The sequence below is a fragment of the Neovison vison genome, chromosome 3 (genome assembly GCF_020171115.1).
Source record: "Neovison vison isolate M4711 chromosome 3, ASM_NN_V1, whole genome shotgun sequence".
NCBI classification, from domain to species: Eukaryota; Metazoa; Chordata; class Mammalia; order Carnivora; family Mustelidae; genus Neogale; species Neogale vison.
This window is the reverse complement of record NC_058093.1, coordinates 141,875,616-141,896,780: the sequence shown is the minus strand read 5'-3', so window position 1 is coordinate 141,896,780 and position 21,165 is coordinate 141,875,616. Positions and strand designations below refer to the sequence as shown.

The 21,165-nt window shown below is 35.3% G+C and overlaps 1 protein-coding gene across 3 annotated transcripts in view; it reads left to right on the top strand.

Moving 5' to 3' along the window:
- WDR7 (WD repeat domain 7) overlaps window positions 1-21,165 on the top strand; it is a 367,702-nt gene that overhangs the window by 201,146 nt on the left and 145,391 nt on the right. For all 3 annotated transcript variants that reach the window (XM_044242906.1, XM_044242905.1, XM_044242907.1), the window contains one exon: window positions 15,602-15,823. In XM_044242906.1, coding sequence (XP_044098841.1) covers window positions 15,602-15,823 — 222 coding nt within the window. The remainder of the gene's footprint in view (window positions 1-15,601; window positions 15,824-21,165) is intronic.

Here is a 21,165-nt window from a genome sequence, read left to right as displayed (position 1 = left end):
TAAAAGAATTATTTTGTATATGTATTTGTATTGTAATCCTCCTGGGAAAATACATAAGTCATCCAGTTAAATAAAATGTCCATATAATATCATGACTCTCATTTAGGTTGAAATCTATATTAAAATTGAAAGTGTTAAGTTGTAAAAATATAGATGAGATCCTAAGTATCTAGCCATATATTTTTATTTGAGCTTTTAAAAATGAAGAATGAATTAATGTCTTTCAGAAATGACATCTTCATTAATACTAGCTTGAAATTGAGAGGATTAGTGTAATAGCATATAAAGATTCTGATAAGTTCAGAGAAAATTACCTTGATCATCAAATTTATGCATATGATCCAATAACATTACTAGATAACTGATTATTTACTTAATCTTTCAGGTAATAGACGGTAAATGTATCTGAACTTTCTCTCTCTACTTAATAATACCTAAAATAATGCACAGTGCATTACAGTATATGTTCAGCAACTGAGATGATCATATATTGAAAGTGAGACATGAATAGTACTGATAAAAGAAGCATTATTTTAAAATATATTCAGGATCAAAGCCAAGATTACTTCCTGATGAATTCTCTGTTGTGATTAACTTGATTTTATTTAGCTTGTATGTGATGCTGAATTATATATGATGCTGAATAGTAGGAAAGACATCAAGGTTTATTTGGATGGATCAGACAGGAAAGAGTTGATTGTAACTCTGCGAGTTATGCCGTGTTATCCAAAAGAGACTGATCGTTATGTTAATGTCCTTTTTACTGATCATTTGTATAAATTGCCCTCTAATCTAGTGGCAAATTATGTGTTAATATTTTGGGGTATTTTTTGATAAGACAGTGCCCAGTAAACAGTGTTTGAAACATCCCTAAGTGCTAATGAGTGCTTACTTGGTAGTCTATACTAATGCTTTAGTGGGTGCTGAACAAGTTTAGATGTTAAGCTTTTTAGGAAGAGTGAATGATGGCTAATGATTATTTAATGACAGATCTCTGGACTGAAAGGCATTTAGCACTCAAAGTATACTGCAAAGCCTATTTCTCAAAGCTTCAGACAGGTTTATTTGGTCTCACCTTGAATAGAACAGTGCTGTATTGATTTCATTGGTGTGGATTTAAACACACTATCGGCTTAGAATAGCACTAGTATGCAGTAGAAAATGATTGTCTTAACCCTTATGGTGACTCTAAGCTATTCTCTGATATTACGATGTGGGCTCCGAAAATGATCATGAATTTATTTGCAATATTTGTAATGCAGCATGGGAGTTTGGGAAACCTTTGTGCATGTGAGCTGATGCTAGGCAGTAACTTTTAGGGGACTTATGGAGAGGTTACTAAAACTTAAAGTTATGTTTTTAATTAGTGTTTTCCTTCATATATTGTATTTGAAGAATTTCTCTTCCGTGGAAATTGTTGATGTTTCTGTGGATGACATGCCCATTTTATTATCCTGTTGGATAATACATTATTTAAGTATTTCATCTCTGAATGGTAATAATACTTATGCTTAGTACTTTATATTTTTGTTTGTTTCATTATATATATACACATACGTATGTGTAGTATATATATGTATATAAAACATATGAAATCCAGTTGAAACTAGTTACTTCATATGCTTGATAGAATATCTCCTCCCAGTTTTCCACATCTTTTGTAGAGAGCCCCAGTAGAAAATACACGTAACATTATTAGATATTACAGACCAAAACTTAAAAATTTATTCTAATAATAAATTTTGTTTGCTTTTTTTTTTTTTTGAGAAACATTTTCGATTATACAGGATTTGAAGATATCTAATTAAAGATTCATCTTGGAATAGGCATCAAGTATTATCTGGTTCTTTGCAACACACGCTGACTTACAGGCCAACGAGGATTCTAGAGATCAGTCTGGGATGATGTCGCCATGAGTGCCCACTCTCTTTGGTGCTCTTCACCTTATGGCTTGAACACTTAACCTACTTGAACTTCCTTATCTATAAAATATGGATATTGGTTTGGTTAGAAGGGATTGTTGATCCCCCTTTTTTCCTTTAAAATTCCAAAGTTTCCTAACAGTCATCTAATCTTGGACCTAGGAATTGTTTTATATACTTTACTTTGATTTGTTTTTCTTATAAATTCTTAATGGTTTATCTTTTTTTGTGAAAGAATTGGAAAGTGACTGCAGTGGACACGTAACCCTGTCATTATAACAAATATAGATTATCATATATAACAAGTACGTTGTTATAACATATCAGTGGATATGGGAAGTACCCTAAGTCAGCAGGTGGGATTTATACAGACCGAAATTCTTGATTATTTAAAAGATGGACTTCAGGTTTTTCTGTTGTTCTTGTTAATTGGAGAACCTTTTCCTTGGATTTTTTTTTAACCATAAATAAATACTGTTTCTCATTATTTGAGTGTTTTGTAGAATCAAAAACATTGGACAAATATTAGAGAAATTGTTCAGTTTTTTTCTTTTGCTAGTAAGGGAAACGGTTTTAAGAAAAATGATAATAAGCATGTGATAAATTCTTGTTCTAGGATTGTTTTCATCTGCCTCTGTTCAGCCCTTCTGGGCTATGTTACGACACTGATACCAGTTGTCTTGTCAGAGTGGTGGTTGTAGGAGTTCTCAGTAAATGTTACCGCCTCTTGATTTGATTCTCCTTTTTTTCTGCCGAAAAGTCTCAGAGCAGTTGAGTTCAATAAGAGCCATCCTGGATATATGTGTCTCCCTTTCATCAATATGCATCTATTTTGAGGTTTTTACATATGAAAGTATCTCTGTATCTATTTTGAGGTTTTTACATATGGAAGTATCTCTCTGTTCTTTTTTTTTTTTTTTAAAGATTTTATTTATTCATTTGACAGACAGAGATCACAAGTAGGCAGAGAGCCAGGCAGAGAGAGAGAGGAAGGGAAGCAGGATCCTTGCTGAGCAGAGAGCCCGATGCGGGACTCAATCCCAGGACCCTGAGACCATGACCTGAGCCGAAGGCAGTGGCTTAACCCACTGAGCCACCTAGGTGCCCCAGTATCTCTCTATTCTTAATAAAAGATGAATCCACATAAGATTATAAAATTATTTCTTTGCAACTCCTGAGTAACCTAATAACTTGAGCTAATCAGGCAGCATTTTGAGGAAATGATTATGTGTTATTATGTAGCAGAAATAGATTAAAAAAAAAAGTCTTTTAAAATTTTGTGACATTTTACAGACCAGAATATCTGACTAAGTGCTTATATAGGTTAAAATATTAATTTTTTTTAGTATTCATTTCAGGAGTAGTAGCTTTTTCAGTTCCATACTAGTAACAAATCAGTGACTGATTTTCGGTATCTGTAGTTGTATGTACTTAGCTTTCTTTGGTTCAACACTTGGAAGGACTGTGCAAAAAATCAAGGCTCAAAGACTTTTGATTTGATACGTACAAGACAGGCAACTCAGGTCCAACTTATAAATGGAATTAACTAATTAATAGGAAATCACATGAAATAGTTACATGGAAGAGAATATTAGTAAATTTTAATATCCTTATATGTATGCTTATTTGAGAAGAAATCATATATCCAGAAAAAGGGTCTGAGAAAAAAAAAATTGCCAAATAACAACTGCATTCAGTTTGATAGACTAGTTACCTTCTTCGTAAAATGAGGAGATGTAAAATAATTTTTAGATAATCTATTATAATGTCAAAGGCACATAATTCTTCTCTCTACATGTGGCTTAAAAATGATAAAAGCCTGAATATGTAACAAGATCAGAAATGGCAGTCCTGTTTGGCTGTCTAATAAATTCAAGCTTTCGATGTCTTTAAGCTCTCTGGAGCTACTTAGAAATCTCTTTGGAAAATGGGCCAAAATGTCTTTTATATATGTGCATATTCCTTAGGCTGTATAAATGGGCTACTTTTTCTATAGGTTCTAGGCCAGTAATGAGTGTACCCTTAACAGTTTGAGGCTGTGGTTTATTTTGTCATTGACTTTTAGACTTTTAACACAAATGCTTAGTTTGCTTTTACTTATCTATCTTTATCTTGTTCTTTTTCAAAGCTTTACTTTCCTGGTCATCTGTTAATGTGATTAGTAAATTAAAAGTCAAAGTTGTCTATGACCTTTTTATTTCTTTTAAATTTCTTTTCTCATTTTATTTCTCCTTTAAATTTAAAAAATATTTTTCCTTATTTTTAAAATTTATTTAGTTCTTGGGAATTGTACCATAGTTTATTCCATATCATTTTAATAACACATAGGATGCATTAAAAAAGATAAATCCTATGTATTTCTACTAGCTGTCAACTGTGTTAAAATCTTTGCTATAAAACTTGGTTTTGGACTTAACCACCACAACATTTCCCAGATCTGCTATTACTTCAGAGGTCTTGCCATTAATTTCCACAATATTGGCATTATGTTGCCCCTGACTATGCTCCATTATTTCTACTTAACAACTCACCTATAGTGAAGAAAACAAAAGGAAAAAAATAAAAGATAATCTTTTTAAAATCAGAGGTAACATTATAATCTACTAAGAAAAATAAAAGCAAGAAATACCTTGGAGGTTCCAATTTATGACCAGCAAACCTTTTAAAAATTGTAACTTTTGGTTACATGGCATTGTTTCATTATTGTGACCAAATGTACAATAATTCAGAAAAATGAATACTACAAATACTTCTTATAAATGAGCAGATGTACTTGTTAACTTCTCAAAGGTAGAACAAGGCAATTATCCCCTTTGATCTGGTTTTATATCACCAAGTTGATAAAGAAAATTAGCCTAGATGAAATAGTTTTTAAGCCAATCTAATAAGTGGTTTGTCATTTATGCATACCAATGACCTCAGGTGTAACAATCTATTTCCCACTGTGCCATAATGTGCAGGTGTGAGATTGTCATAGGATAGACCCTAACAGCGCCCCAAATATTAAGTCTCATGTGTCCCATTTGATCTTTTACAGAAATACATCATGTCTACTCCAGCATTTTTATAGGTGAATTGCATTGCAGAAAGTGTCTTTTTCTGAACATTAACTGTATGAGAATTTATGAGAATGATGTGCTGTGTTTTCAGATGTCTAACTTTAGAAGCCACTAACCACTGTTTCTAAAATATTTCTTTCTTCATGAAAAAGCTAATAATGGTCTTCTTAATGTTGCCATTTGTAGTTTTTAAAACTTGACACGTTATCTCAGATTCACCTTTGAAAGGTAAAGTGAACCTACAATTGAACATTATTCTTGGTAATTACTAACTACAAGATTTCTGACTATATAGATATTGTAGATCTCTGGAATTTTTTCAATCTTAGTTTTCTTTCACACTGAGCATTTGCACCAAAAGTAAGAACAAATAGACTTGTTAATGTTTCAATAGAGAATGGAGGCAGGGGGATAAGATAAGGCAGATTGTGGGGCAAAGGATATAGAACTTGTCTGTGTGAAGAATAAGAAATTGTTACAAGAATTACTTGAAAGTACAAGTTGCTTTCAAAGCTTAAGGTTTCTACTTATCAAAATAATCAACATACCCCCAAATAATATTGTGATTATTTTAACTTTCCTTTGAAAAAGAAAATCAGTTTGGAGCGTTCATTTATCCTGCTTTTGTCCGATTTTGTGGAAGATGGATTCTTCCAAAGAAGATGTGCAAGAGGCATTATTTTAAAATGGCTTTAATCAGCAGGGGTAGCAGGAGATACGTGTTTGCAGCACCTGTTGTGTTCCAGCAGGGGGCTATCGTGCATACATACAAATGAAGAGCATGTTTGTTTACTTCAGCTTTGGGGGCGGTGGGGGCGGGGGACGACGACGACAGTGTAGCAGCAACCAAAACAGTGAAAGCCTCATAGATTTGGGGAGCAACTTCCCTACCTCCCACCCCAGTAGGTCGGAGGAAAACACTAATAGATGGGTCAAAAAGTAAACTAAAATGTTTTTAATGCAATGCAAAGGAAACCTAGTTGGTAAGAGAGGTGGATACTAAAAGTATTTTGGGGACACACACCTACTTTAGTAATCATGTGAAAGTTTGTAGGTAAATGTTCAAGTGCCCCATGATTGTCATTTTTAATCAGTTCATCTTTTTTGCCAAAGAGGTAGATTGGAAGATTCAGAAAACTTGCACATTTTATTCACTTATGGTGAACAGGCAGAAATACACATGTTGGCCATATAACCATCTATCTACAGTTTTAACTTTTTTCCATATCATTGAAATTTATTTGCCTTATTATGTGAAAATTGCAGGTTTTGCAGTGCTCTAAGTTGTGCCAACAAATGAAAATAGTGTGCAATATTCATATAAAAGCACTTGGCTGAAGAAAAAGAACGTCATTTCGTTTCCAGTGGTGTAGAACCACAGATTTCTCCTTGTGAGCTTATGAAACCCAGATTCACCACCAAGAGAGTGAAGTCTCTGAGCCTCTATTCACACTCTGGGTTGTCACCAATCTGTGTCTTTTTGTGTTCTCATTTAACGAATTCTTCTTTAAAGTATTTGACTAAGAATTGGGATATAATGAATAACTGAAATTTAATTAGTAGAATACTGTAGCAATTTAAATTCTCTCAAAAACAAATTATTTCTAAAATATACAATGTATTAACAGGAGAAGATTTTGGCTTAAAGAGTCCCTCCATGCCCCCCCTCCCCACATTGTTAAACTTACTTGGAAGATTACAGTTACCTGTCTGGCTAAAAGTTGACATCTTTATGGCATTGCACTTTATCAGTCTTAAGCAGCTCTAAGAATATCAAGTAGTAGAAAATGTCCAGGCCAAATATATGTGGAAACAGTTTACACTGTGGAAACCCCACTCAGGTTCATTTTTCCGTTATGATTCTAAAACGTAGACAACACATTTTAATATCTCAAAAATACAATTCTAGCTCACTTAGATTTAAAATTTAATGTCTTGGTACACTGAGACTATTATATACTTATATGCATGTATATAATTATATATTCATAATGTGTGTATGTGTATGCAAAACCAGTATATTTGATTAGCACCATACAATGATAATTTAAAAGGCATATCTTAAAAATAAATTAGTATTCCATTGATACAACCATGTGTATCAATTTCAATAATAGTTGAAGTTACTTTGTTTAAAGTACATCTAAAAAAATTTGAACTCAGCTTGCTTTTGAAGATCTAGTTTTCTTTTAGATACTTCTGTTTATGTTCAGAAATGTATTAAAATATATTTTGATTGGACATATTTCACCATCACTGTAAACTCATCTTAATCTTCAATCTTACGTGTTTTTCATGGTTTGAGTTGATAATGCCACATCACATTTAAAGTATCCTTGGGGCTGAGAAAAGAGAAGTAGGTAAAAGTGAAAATTTGGAAAAATATTTCACCAGTCTGAAAAGGAAAATCTTTTGTACTTTTATTAACTAACCTTTATAAGAGCTTTGACTATACATATGCTAAGACTACTCTGTCTAAAAATTTATAAAAAGTAAATCATGTCCTAATTCTGGAAGTTTCTCTGTCCTCAAGATTGCCAGTATTAACAAAGTTCAGTCTATTAAATTTCCTTTGTTTTTTAATAATTAATCAAAATGTGGTGTTAGTAAATATGCTTTATGCAAATAAAACAAAGTTGTAAAGAACCGTAATAGGGACTACTTTCTAGCTTAATCCAATTTATTATTTTAAGTAATATGCCGCTCTTTAGGTTTCTGCTGTAAGAAACTGCCACCTGCTCTTTTCTGCTCATTCCTATAGAATCCTACAAAGTCAGTTATTCGTTAATATATAAGAGGCATAACCTAACTGAATACAATTTTTATTGCTCTCCAAGGCAGTACATAGTAATAGCAATTTATTTTTCTATACATATGATTCTAAAATAGATTAAATACTGAAAGAGTAAAGAAAAATGTTTAAAATTTTATTCTCATTTATCATGAATAATATTTCTGAATTTCTAAAGGGACATTTTAGAATATATTGAAATTTACACCAAATTTAGAAAACATTGATATCATTGTGAATGTCACTTGAACTGTATCATATGGCATAAATTTCTGGCAGAAAATTAACATGCTGTGAATTAGTCTGAATGTAATGTTTGATTCAAAAAACCCTAATGATGTTTATGATATAGTTTTTAGTATAGTCATGATTGTAAAGTGAATTGCGCTTGAACTGAAACAGACTACTTCATTAATTTTTACTATAATTTTACATATCAGACATATGTAAGGCATCTGTGGGAATCATTCTGATGCTCTATCCTAAACAAAGAATCACATTTTTGATAATGGTTTTTCCAAATCAAATCTCACCATTCTTACAGTATATTCTCAGAATAGTAAATTGGTAATATCTTCTTATCTAAGACTTAATACCTAATACAGTAACAGAGCTCCATCAATATATGGCTAATCGCAGATATGAAGTATCTGCTGGTAGTCCATCTCTCATAAAACCGCCGTTAGCCTTAATTCAAATCCATTGATTCCTTTTCCAGTTAAAACTGAAGAACTTAATATGTCTTTTAATCCTTTTATTGTAAGCTAGGATAAAATTAATTTTACCCTGGAACTGCACAAAGCCAATTAACATGATCTTTAGAGTTATTTAGTAAAGTGCTTCAAACTGTTAAATTTATCTTGACCTCTTGGTTGCACTCTCTGACTGCTTTTTAAATGAGGCAATCAATATCTCACAGCCCTTTAAATAGCTTAAACTTCTCAAATATTTTACCTGTGTTCTAGTTAAGCTGTAAGTAAAGTGTTTACTCCTGTTCCTGTAAATCTAGAGTTAATTATGCTAAATCTAAAGACAATTATGTACTTTTGAGGAGCACTGTATGAATTAAATGGTTGTTTTAATAAAAATCAAAGGCTCCTATTTTGTTTAAAGAAACTGAACAATGAAGAAGCATATTATTTTAACACAAAACAAGTGTTCTATTTGCAACTTAAAATGTAGGACACTTATGTCTTTCCCCACTGCATGCAGCTTCTGTTCTCCACACAGGGCTAGTCGAAGGTATTAATTTTCTTACTGTGATAGGGTGATCAACCGTCCTGTCAAGAAAATGGATCTCCATGTCACCCGTTAGCATGATTAAATGGAGGCATGTCTCTGTGAAAAAATACCAAATTTTCATGAGACAAATGAAACTGTAGAAAGGTCTACTTTTACAGAATTATTTTATTTTTAATATCTCAAAATCTCCCATTTGGTTGTCACTTTTTTTTATAGGAAAACATTGTAGCTAATTGTGCGTGTCTTGTATTATTTACGAGAAGACCCAAGCAAAGCCGATAATTTTAAATATTTTCAAAAATGAAAAATTAAAGAATCAGAAATTGCTGTGTGTTACTGTTGGAATAGTAGTAGGGATGGGCATCTGTACCTTATACAACCATTAATCGGTCAGTGTCTCTTTTTAGGAGATCCTTTTCTTGCGCTTCTTTCCTTGTTAACAAAGAGCTATCATATTTTCAGATCTGAGTACTGATAAAAATTAACATGCCAAAGAATTTCAGCATCAGTAGTATTAATAGCCAGCTGGACAGTGTTCTTATGAGCCTGTGCACATGCCAAACTTTAAATTACGCCAAGTGATGTGCTTGACAGCTAATTAAGATTTCATATTTTGGCCACTTAGCAGAGAGCACCTGTTATGATTCTTTCTATTAGCTTCAGGATACAATTTACAAAGGGCTGTTTTAAAGGACATTATTAAAACTTCCCTAAAGTCTTAATTCCTTCCCTAGAAGTGGGAGTTAAGACAAGATTGAGGTAATTAAACAAAAGGAACATAGGGAAGGTGGGGGATCAGGGGGGAGGTGGAGCTCTCCAAATGCCCCTGTTGTTTAATTTCCTACTGGAAGCAGCCCATGTGTGCTTCTGGGCCCCCCTCCCCCTTCAAGCAGTGGCCGTTGCACAGGCTGAACGGCTGGGGTCAATGCCTTGCCTATTGATCAGTATCCCTGCAGTCCCTTGCTCCAGCAGCTGCTTCATTGGCTTCTTTCAGGGCCTGCTTCAGTACATTAGAATAGAAATCCATAACCAGAGCTGTGCTCATCCAAGCAGGGGAAGAAACTAAATTAAATGGTATAAAACAATCTTGGATCAGGAGTTTGTGCCAATTCATCTTGATCTAAGATGTCACACCGGGCTCTCTGTCTGAGCACCTGGGCTAGAGGCAGCCATAGTGAAAATAGATGGAGCCGCGATCATTCATTTGTCAGCTAAGGAGCAAGGCAGCGGTTAGCAATTCCCTTCTGCAGAGGTCAGCTGACAGAACAATCAGTGCAACTGCAGAATAGAGCTTTCCTTTGAACTATTGTTATGGAGCATGCTCTTGCTGAGACATGGGGGGAGGGGAGCTTGATTTGCTTCCTGTTTCCAGACCACTGTGGAAAGAGTGAAATATATGCTGCGTGAATCTGGATGCGGTGGCGCGGAGCTCTCACTCCTGTGTGTTCCTGTGCTCAAATGAAGTTGGTTTTAAATGCATGCACTGAGATTCCGATGAGCAAACTGTTAAATATCACTTTCTCTAGAATTTGGGTTCATTTTCATCCTCCTAAACACAGAGGCAGTGGTTATTGACTTTGTTTCTTCTTAGTATGGCTAAGCTTTTAGGTTTCTCCCCCACTGTATTAGAACTATGACAGATCAGTTGCATACTTGGAATCTGTCATTGCATATATACACCAAGACTCTCACTATCGTTTCTTTACCTTTAAAAAACTTTAAAAAAAAAAAAATGGAGAGACCTGCATACTCTGGTATCTGATTAAAAGATGTTTCTGAATGTTACTTAAATATTTTTGAACATTTTAATTGAGGCTTTTTATAAAAAATGTGAATTTGTGAAATAAAACATCATGACCTTGGAAGTAGTTTTGTTAACATTGGAGGAATATCCTTGTAAAGCAGCCTGCAAGTGGCTTGAAATATACTATAAGAAAATAAATTAGGGAAATGAATAATAATAGAAATTTTATATGAAAGAATTACAAATATTTTTAAAGATCATTGTATTCTCTGTGGACTCATTTTGGATTTTGTCTTCTATACACTGCCTGAAAACTAATGGCAAATTTTCAGAACTTTTTTTTAAAACAAAGTATGACATGCAGAAGCTAAAAAACTGTAGCAACAACAAATCTTTTTTTTTTTTTACTCAGTTAAACCAAATTTTTCTTATTTTCCAAATAAACAGTAACCAGTCTTTGATGTCACCATCTTAGTTTTCTTAGTTTTTTTGAAGTCCTTTAAGGCCATTTTCTTACACAATTATCCCTTTCCATCTATTCTTTGTAATATCCTGCCGTTTCCTTTTCTTAGGCTCAACTAGGTCTGCTTGCACACATCCCTTCTGCTTTTCAGCACAGCTAAATGAATGCAATTTAAAGTTTATACTAAAAAGCTTTGCACTCTAGGTTTTTTTTTTTTTTAAGCTTCTAGAAAGACCATACCTACCTACTTATTTTGAAAGGGTTTCTTTTGCTTTGTTATACTCTTGTTTTAGTTAGCTTTTGCTGAAATTATTACTAATTTTTACTGCTTTACTTTTTGTTCTGATTTTCTTAATTTTTTCATTGTTTTACTTAATTTAGGTTTTTCAAAAAACTTAAGAGCGTGTCATCCAAAATCACCATTGAAGATACGCTATTCTCTGCATCTCTTATTTAACGTCCCAAGACCAAACCAATCTTAATCTCTCACTTTGATTTTTAGGATATCCTTCTGAACCCTTAAATCTAATTATATCACTCTGTGGCTTAAATCCTACTTGAATATCTTCCCATGTTTTATAGGATAAGAATTGAAATGTGAATAGGATCTATGGTGCCATCTGTGGTCTGGCCCTTGCCTGTTTTCTGTCTTCTTCTTGGCTCATGGGCTTCCAACCCAATTACCTCTCCTTGAAATAGAAGTCAACAATTTACCTCGTGCTTTAGGTTCTTAAACATACTGTTCTCTCAGTTCATAATGTTCTCATTGATTCCGTAACCTATTTCTGATTCTTATTTAGTAGACTTTAAGTTCAAAGAAGACAGTGAACTTGCTTTTCACATCTCTTTTCATGTCCGGTATAATGCCATGAGCACACCAGATCTTTAGTTCTTATATTGAGACCGAATAACTGATGTCAGAATGAATGAATTTCTACCACCACTTGTACTTACTATTTTTCGCCTGATCGTTGCAGGAGGCTTCTTTTGGTTTTTCTGGACACTTCATGTTTTACCGAATAATCTGCCTTCCTACTGCCATTATCATGATGTTTCTAACAGAGAATAAATCTGATATCACCACCTTATCCAAAATTATTCAACACCTTACGGTTAGCCAAAAGTTAAAAGTTTTCAGCTTGCTCTGCAAAAGTCTCTTTTGATTTGGTGGTACCCCTGTAGCCTTTTGCCTTACCTCCAGTTAGGAGGTAAGTTATTACGTCTAGTTAGGAGGTAAGTCATTGCCTTGCCTTACCTCCAGTTAGGATAGAATGACAAAGTAAATGAAGAGACAAAATAAAATAAAACATCTCAAAGCATTCAGAGGTCTCCACTTCTAATTCTTTAGTTGGCACACTGAGCCCTGAGGGCCCTTTGCTGAATATAGAAACAAAGTATTGAAAGGGACCAGGAAAATTGGCTGGATGACTAGACAGAGGAGAAAACTGATCTCCAATGAAGATGTCTCCCAAAGTTCACTTTTTAAATTTCTCTGTACCAAATCTATAGCCATGATGCATAAAATATACAAACAGAAAACCAAAGAGACATAACTGCTCTCCAAAAAGATAGATACCTCTATGGATAAGTAATAAAATAGAAAAGATCTGGGCTGAAATCCTTAGCTCCTTTCCAGAAGCAGGCTTCTGACTCCTGTGAGCTAAAGAGGACTTAAAATATATCATGAGTAAAGCTTGAAGCCAGGCGCTAGGCTATGGTTCTTGAAAGGACCCCGAAAGGATGTGAGTATATCACTACTTAGTTAAAATTGAAGTCATTTATTAAAGGAGAGGAAAATGGATTTTAACTTTGTGACTGGCAATGTAAATCCTAATAGGTTATGAAAATAAGTGAGTTGTGTTTATCCTGAGTACTTGGAAACAAAACAAGGGTGCTCCGATGGCTTAGTGGGTAGAATGTGTTGACTCTTGATCTCAGAGTTGTCAGTTCAAGGCTGTTGGTTGTAGAGTTTACTTAAAAATAAGTAAGTAAATAAAACCTAGAAACAAAAAAAACTGATAGAAAATATAAAGTAGAAGGAGAAATAATAAAAATAACAGAAGTTGGTAAAATAGAAATGAAATAAGATCAAAACCTGAGTATTTAAAATTTTTTTTTTTAATTTTAGAGAAAGAGTGTGTAAATTGGGGGTGTCATATGTGGGTAGAGGGAGAGAGAATCTCAGGCAGACTCCCCACTGAGCGTGGAGCCTGACCTGTGTCTCATGACCCTGAGATCATGACCTAAGCTGAAACCGAGAGTCAGATGCTCAACTGACTGAGCCACCCAGGTACCCCAACAAAGTATTTTTTGAAAATCTATTAAAATATATATTTCTAGCAAAACTGATCAAGCAAAGCATAATAAGTAATATTAGAAAAGGCACAAATAATACTTAGAAGGAATGATACATTTGAAATATTTTCATCATAGAGAATACTGCAAATAATCTCAGATCCATAAATTTGGAAGTTCAGATTAAATAGATAATTTCTTTAAAACTGCAAGCAATCAGAAATGACTCAAGAAGAAATAGAAAGCCAGAGTAAGTAACTGCCAAACTGTTTTCCAAAGTAGTTGTATCTTTTTACATTTCCACCTGCAAAGCAATCATTTTCTGTTCATACTTGACAGTACATTGTACAATCCCTATTATTGCAGCCTTTCTAGTGGATGCAAAGTGGTATCTCATTATGGTTCTGATTTACATTTTCCTAAAGACCAGTGATATTAAGCATCTTTGGTATGCATATTGGCCATTCGTATATCATTGTATATCAAATATCTGTTCAAATTGTTTACCCATTTTGACTTTATCAAGAACAAAAGCTTTTGTACAGCAAAGGATACAATTAACAAAACCAAAAGACAACTGACAGAATGGAAGAAGATATTTGCAAACAACATATCAGATAAAGGGCTAGTATCCAAAATCTATAAAGAACTTAACAAACTCAACACCCAAAGAACAAATAATCCAATCAAGAAATGGGCAGAAGACATGAACAGACATTTCTGCAAAGAAGACATCCAAATGGCCAACAGACACATGAAAAAGTGCTCCATATCATTGAGCATCAGGGAAATACAAATCAAAACCACAATGAGATACTACCTTATACCAGTCAGAATGGCTGAAATTAACAAGTCAGGAAATGACAGATGCTGGTGAGGATGCAGAGAAAGGGGAATCCTCCTACATTGTTGGTGGGAATGCAACCTGGTGCAGCCACTCTGGAAAACAGAATGGAGGTTCCTCAAAAAGTAGAAACTAGAGCTACCCTACGACCCAGCAATCGCACTACTGGGTATTTACCCTAAAGATACAAATGTAGTTATCCAAAGGGGCACGTGCACCCGAATGTTTATAGCAGCAATGTCCACAACAGCCAAAGTATGGAAAGAACCTAGATGTCCATCAACAGATGAATGGATAAAGAAGATGTGGTATGTATATATACAATTGAATACTGTGCAGCCATCAAAAGAAATGAAATCTTGCCATTTGCAACTATGTGGATGGAACTAGAGGGTATTATGCTGAGTGAAATAAGTCAGTCAGAGAAAGACAATTATCATATGATCTCCCTGATATGAGGAAGTTGAGAGGCAATGTGGGGGGCTTGAGAGGTAGGAAAGGAATAAATGAGACAAGATGGGATCAGGAGGGAGACAAACCATAAGAGACTCTTAATCTCACAGTACAAACTGAGGGTTGCCAGGGGGAGGAGGGTAGGGAGAGGGTGGTGGGGTTATAGGCATTGGGGAAGGTATGTGCTATGGTGACTGCTGTGAAGTGTGTAAACCTGACAATTCACAGACCTGTACCCTTGGGGCTAATAATACATTATATGTTAATAAAAAATAATTGTTTACCCATTTTAAAAGTTGTACTTTTTTATTATTAACTTGTAAGAGTTTCTCATCTATTCTGGATACAATACTTTACAGATATATAATTGAGAGTATTTTCTCTGAATCTGTGTGTTGTCTTTACTTTCTTGATTCTGTTTTAAATGTTAAAGTTTGTAATATTGATGAAATCCAATTAAGAAAGATTATAAAATTACTTGTACATTTCGTATCATATCTAAGAAATCATTGCCTACCCCAAGATCATGAAGGTACATCTCTCTGTTTTCTTCTGCAAGTTATTATGTTTTGGCTCTTACATTTAGTACTGTGAATCCATTTTGGGTTGATTTTTTGTGTAGTGAAAGGTAGAAGCCTTAAGTTCACTCTTTTGCGGGTGGATAACCAGGCATCTCAGTGCCATTTGTTGAAAAGACTGTTATTTCCTGAAAGAGTAATCTCGAAATTTTTTTATTATTACATGTCTTTTGTGTATTGATGTTTTTTAACTTATGTTTTGGTTTTCAGGTTGCTTATCAAGTATCCCACAAATGAAAAAGATTTCCACATCTTATGAGGAAAGACGGAAGCAAGCTACTGCTATTGTTCTACTAGGCGTAATAGGAGCTGAATTTGGTGCTGAAATTGAACCTCCTAAATTGTTGACCAGACCTCGAAGCTCTAGTCAAATTCCTGAGGGATTTGGCTTGACTAGTGGTGGATCCAACTACTCACTTGCCAGACATACTTGTAAGTTACAAAATTCCTAATGCTGATAATTAGTTTCAATACAAATTTTTTAATAACAAAACCTCAGAAAATTCATATTCTGGGTTTTAGCTTCAACAGAATGTTGACATGAAGTCAGGAAGCAGTATAATCCGTTTGGTACGTCACCCTTTGGTTGTAGTTACTTAGACTTCTTTTTAAAATTTAAAACGTGATTTTCCTGGAGATGCTTTTCTTAAAAAACACATTTCTGAATCTTTGTGTTCATACATTTTGGTCAAGATTTTAACCTAAACGGGGCGCTCCTGGGTGGCTTAGTGGGTTAAGCCCCCGCCTTTGGCTCAGGTCTTGATCTCAGGATCCTGGGATCAGCCCCACATCAGGCTCTCTGCTTAGCAGGGAGCCTGCTTCCCCTTCTCTCTCTGCTACCTCTCTGCCTACTTGTGATCTCTGTCAGTCAAATAAACAAATAAAATCTAAGAAAAAAAAAGATTTTAACCCAAACACAGTTTCTAAAATAATTTCTATAAAACTATGCAGTATGTCCTGAATGTGGTTAGAAAAGTCAGAAGCAGGGGTGGTTTAGTTACAATTGGAGTTCAAAGTGCTTGTGTGGTACCACTACCTAGTATTCTGTAGTTGGTATGTTAGTAACAAGGATATTTTATAACATCTTTTGGTACTTCAGTGTCGGAACTTCTTTAGGTAAGGTCAGAATATTCCTACCATATTGTAAAATAATTCCAATAAATTGTGTTATTATGGACACTGAATGTATCACAAGGTATTCTTTATAGAACAAATGGCAGTGTGCTTTGGGATTTGGGGCCTTTTATCAAGGGAAAAAGATATATATGTTACTTTGCTACTTATAACAGCAGAAAACTTCACTTCATTGGCTCATTGTCACATACTTCTGCTTTGAAGTCATGGAGCCATATTACCCTTTATTATTAAAACCCTTGTACAGATTTAGCTGCCTTTCCCTGCCCCTGCTCCTCTTTTTTTTACTCTTAATACCACAAATACGTGTTAGTGGTTGGTATTCTCCTGATTCGTATTTGACATTTGAGAATCAGAGAGTAGTAATGACAGAGCCACCACCAACAGGAATAAATAACTGATTCTTTGAGTATGATTTTACTTACTTAATCTTCATAATGACCATATAAACTAGGCAGCTTTGTTATCTCTACTTGACACATAAGGCTAACTGGGCGCAGAGAGGTGTGGTGACCCTGGCTGTGATGGTACCTTCTGAAAATGGCAGTTTCTTGTTTCAACACAGTCTGTTGGTTCCAGAGCTGGAGCTTTGACCATTCCACACACTGCTGCTGGTTAATGGCTCCTTCTTGAGAAGGGCTTACTGCCTGTGCTGTTACTGCATACTTTAAGAAGAGTTTTCTATCCCCTCATTTGATCTTTAAAAGAGAAATGAAAACTTCTTCCAAGTAGCTCAGTCAAAATGTAGTCAAATCTCAATTTGAACTTAAGCTTCTTCGGACCTGAAAATCCATGACCTTTGCATTTTCCACGTGTGTACATCTGCTCTCCTTCGAAGCAGGCCTGCCCTCTGCGCACGACCCCCCACCTCTAGCATCTTTATCTTTACTCAGGTTCTGCAGGTTCCTGCTTTTCATGCATGAAACCCTACTCAAATCTCACCCACTCTACAAAGGGCTCACCTCTCTATGTCACTGTTGACCCCAGAGATTTAGGTGTGTAGCTTCTTATGCGGAGTCCTAACATTAGAATACTAGAGGTTAATGAAACTTTGGCCTGTTTTTAGTCTGGTAACTTTCAGACTTTTTTTTTTTTCTTACCATCTCTCTAATGGAGATCAAGAAAAGTTTGATTCCTCGCAAGTTTTTATGTTAACAGCTAAAACTTTCTAAGAGTAAGTTTAAACATTTGCAAAAGATGTAATTTGGAGGGTAGTGTAAATATTGACAGTTAAAAATAAAATACTGTTCTTATAAATATATTCAATAGAATATTTACCATAATTACTTGATATCCATCATCCATTAAAAATACATTCTGATATTCATGAATTTTCTTTTAACTGCAATAATTTTACTTGCAAATTGTATCTACTGTAACTAGAAAAAGAGGAAATGGGTTAGGAGAAAAGCCGGAATCAAAAAAGCTGTGGCAGCATAGAAATAGAAATTTTTCAAAGAAACCTTGGGAATTGATGAGAAAATAGTAGGGTGTCAGTGTTCTGCTCTTTGGGTTTGTTAGGAAACAGGGAGCTGAACTACATACAAAGAGATCCCAAAGCCTGTTTCTGACAGGAGGGAAACTCTGGGATTTGCTGCATGAAGAGACTTTTGCATGATGCCACCTTAGCTCTCCCAAGCAGGATAAATGAAATTTACCCAAACATTGAAAATATTTAAATGTTTTAGAGCCAATTTTGTTCCTTGAGCATTTTGGATAAAGGGCTAGATGTGGGAAGGGCAGAAGCTAATGCTTCTTACTAAATAATATTTATGATTATTTTATTGAAATAGAAGATTTCTCTGAGGTTTAGTCAGTGAGAAATGGTAGATAAAAATGAATGAGGGACACCTGGGTGGCTCAGTCAGTTGGGTGTCAGACTCTTGATTTATTTTAGCTCATGTCATTATCTTGGGGTCCTGGGATGGAGCCCTTCATCAGGCTCTGTGCTTGGCAGGGAGTCTGCTTGAGGATTTACTCACTCCCTCTCCCCACCCCCACGCATGTGCATGCTCTCTCTCAAATAAATGAATAAATCTTTTAAAAAGATTTTAAAAAGTAAAATAATAAAAATTAAAATGAATGATATGGGGCCCCTGGGTGGCTCAGTCAGTTAAGCGCCTGACTCTTGTTCTTAGCTCAGGTTTTGATCTCAGGGTTATGAGTTTGAGCCCTGTGTCATGGAGCCTACTTGAATAAATTTTTTAAAGAAATTAAAAACAAATGATACAGTACCTATTAGAACCAGTTTAAAATGTGTAAAATGTCCTCGATATTTTCCTCATTTATTTTGGTTGCCCTATTTTATTTTAATAATTAAAACATTTATCAGTTTAAATCTTGCTTGTGATTGGAAACAGTCAGGTGTCTGAATGTACTTGTGCCTTTCTTGGGCTCTTTTTGATCAGTTATATATAATATTAACCTGCTACAACGTTAACCTGTTAGAAGTTGCTATATGTATTGCTGTGTTGTTTATGTGGCATTTAGAATGCACTGCAACCATTAAATATTTAGTCTCTTTGGCATCCTATTGAATGAGATAATTATTATTATCCTCATTTTGAGATAAGACCATTAAGATACAATATTTGATGAAAGTTAATTGCTAATGTAGCTAGAGGTATAGATAGTGAATTCTAACCTTCCTTGTAAAGCCGTTCTGTTCTGTGAATACTTATAATGTAGCCAATTCCCTGTTATCCACCTTGGTAGGAGGGAAGAGTGACAGTGATGCCTAATTCAAAAGTCATGCTTAGTTTTATAGTGCATTTCATGCTTCTGTTTGAGTACTTATGAATCTCTTGTGGCAGTGTACACTTTACATAAAAAGTCAAAATCACACATTGAAGACAAAACTGAAGGAAGGACTCTGGAAATTTAAAAAGCCTGGTCTAGGCTGCTCTTTCTGTGTACCCTTGGTCTGAGTTGCAGTTTCCTCTTGTGTAAAATAAAAGACAGAACTGTTCTGTTTTCAAAGCCCTTTTTAAAAAGTCCAGCTAGTCTCTGCCTCTGAAGTGAAACAGAGAGCATCCCAGGAAATTCACCTTCATGACCTTCTCATTTTCCTCTTCTTATAGGGATGGACACTCTCTCATTTCAACTCAACTTCTGTAGAGATCACTCTTCATTTTTATTTTGATTCACAAATGAGACACTGTTAGGATATTTTGGGGTACATTTATAAAATTGCCTGTTGGTTGCTTCATTCTTTTTTTTTTTTTTTTTTTTTGAGATTTGTTTATTTTAGAAAGACAGTGGGAGGGGTAAAGAGAGAGGGAGAGAATCTCAAGCAGACTCCAACTTGAGTGCAGAATCCGATGTGGGGCTCCATCTCATGACCCTGAGATTGTGACCTGAGCCGAAATCAAGAGTCGGATGCTTTAACCATCTCCACCACCCGGGCACCCCTGTTGATTCTTTCACTTGGTCTCTTCTTCCTCATTTTATAATTGTGGAATTAGGCTGCCACATCTGTAGTAGATCCCATTGTGATCTCTCATTAACTTTTTGCCTTTGGACAAGTAGCATAAGTCATTTCCCTAGACAGTGGATTCTGAGATTTGTGTGCAGGAGTATTCTTGAGATCAGTACTTTTAGGGAGTGAAAGAAGCAGGACTGGGCAGAGGGAAGCATTGAATAGCATTTCATTTGCTTAGAAAGCTTCAGCTTATCCCAGGAGACTCTGAAATGGGGATGGCTCTTCGCAGTTGTTGTCCTTGAATTGGGGCAAAGGGTTTAGCCTTCATATCCCCATATTGTTCATATTCCTGGTTCATTCAGCCTGGGGAATATTGTTCATTCACCCTGGTACCCTGGATAGGGGGGTGACCTTGGATGAGACAGCCCTCCTCATCCTCGCACAAATCCTACAGAGAGACTCCGCTGAAACTAGTCAGCCACTGACACCCCACGAGCTTGGGATCAGAGTGAGTACTTCAGTTGTGGAGGGGAGGAAATGGACGGACTTGAACACCTATTTTGCAACTTTAAACCAGGGTATTTTCACCATTTCACATAGTTGTCTTATGTTATAAGCAAGTAAGAGATTTATTTTCTAAATTTTAAGGTAAGAAAGTTATGCCAAATCTCAAATGTTTCAAGATTAGGACAAAGTCACTGAATTGCAATTAATAACAAAACTAGTGGTATTTGCCCATAATGAATAAAAGTAGCAACAATGATGTGGGAAGCATCATGCCATTTACGAGGATAAACAATGGCAAAAATGGATATTTTCACTGCTCACAAACAAGACACCAGATTGTGTTGGTGAGCTGCTGCCTTTGTGTTTGCTTTTCCTGCTCTTGCTAGCCCAGACTCCCTGACACTGGGAACTAATCCTGCCTTCCTGTGTTTTTTTTTTTTTTTTAAGATTTTATTTATTTGACAGAGATCACAAGTAGGCAGAAAGGCAGGCAGAGAGAGAGAGAGGAAGGGAAGCAGGCTCCCCACCAAGCAGAGAGCCCGACACGGGGCTCGATCCTATGACCCTGAGATCATAACCTGAGCTGAAGGCAGAGGTTTTAACCCACTGAGCCACCCAGGCGCCCCTGCCTTCCTGTGTTCTTACTCCACTGTCCACCTCATTCATTGATTCTTCTCATTGCACTGACTCAGCATTTCATGTTCTTTACCTG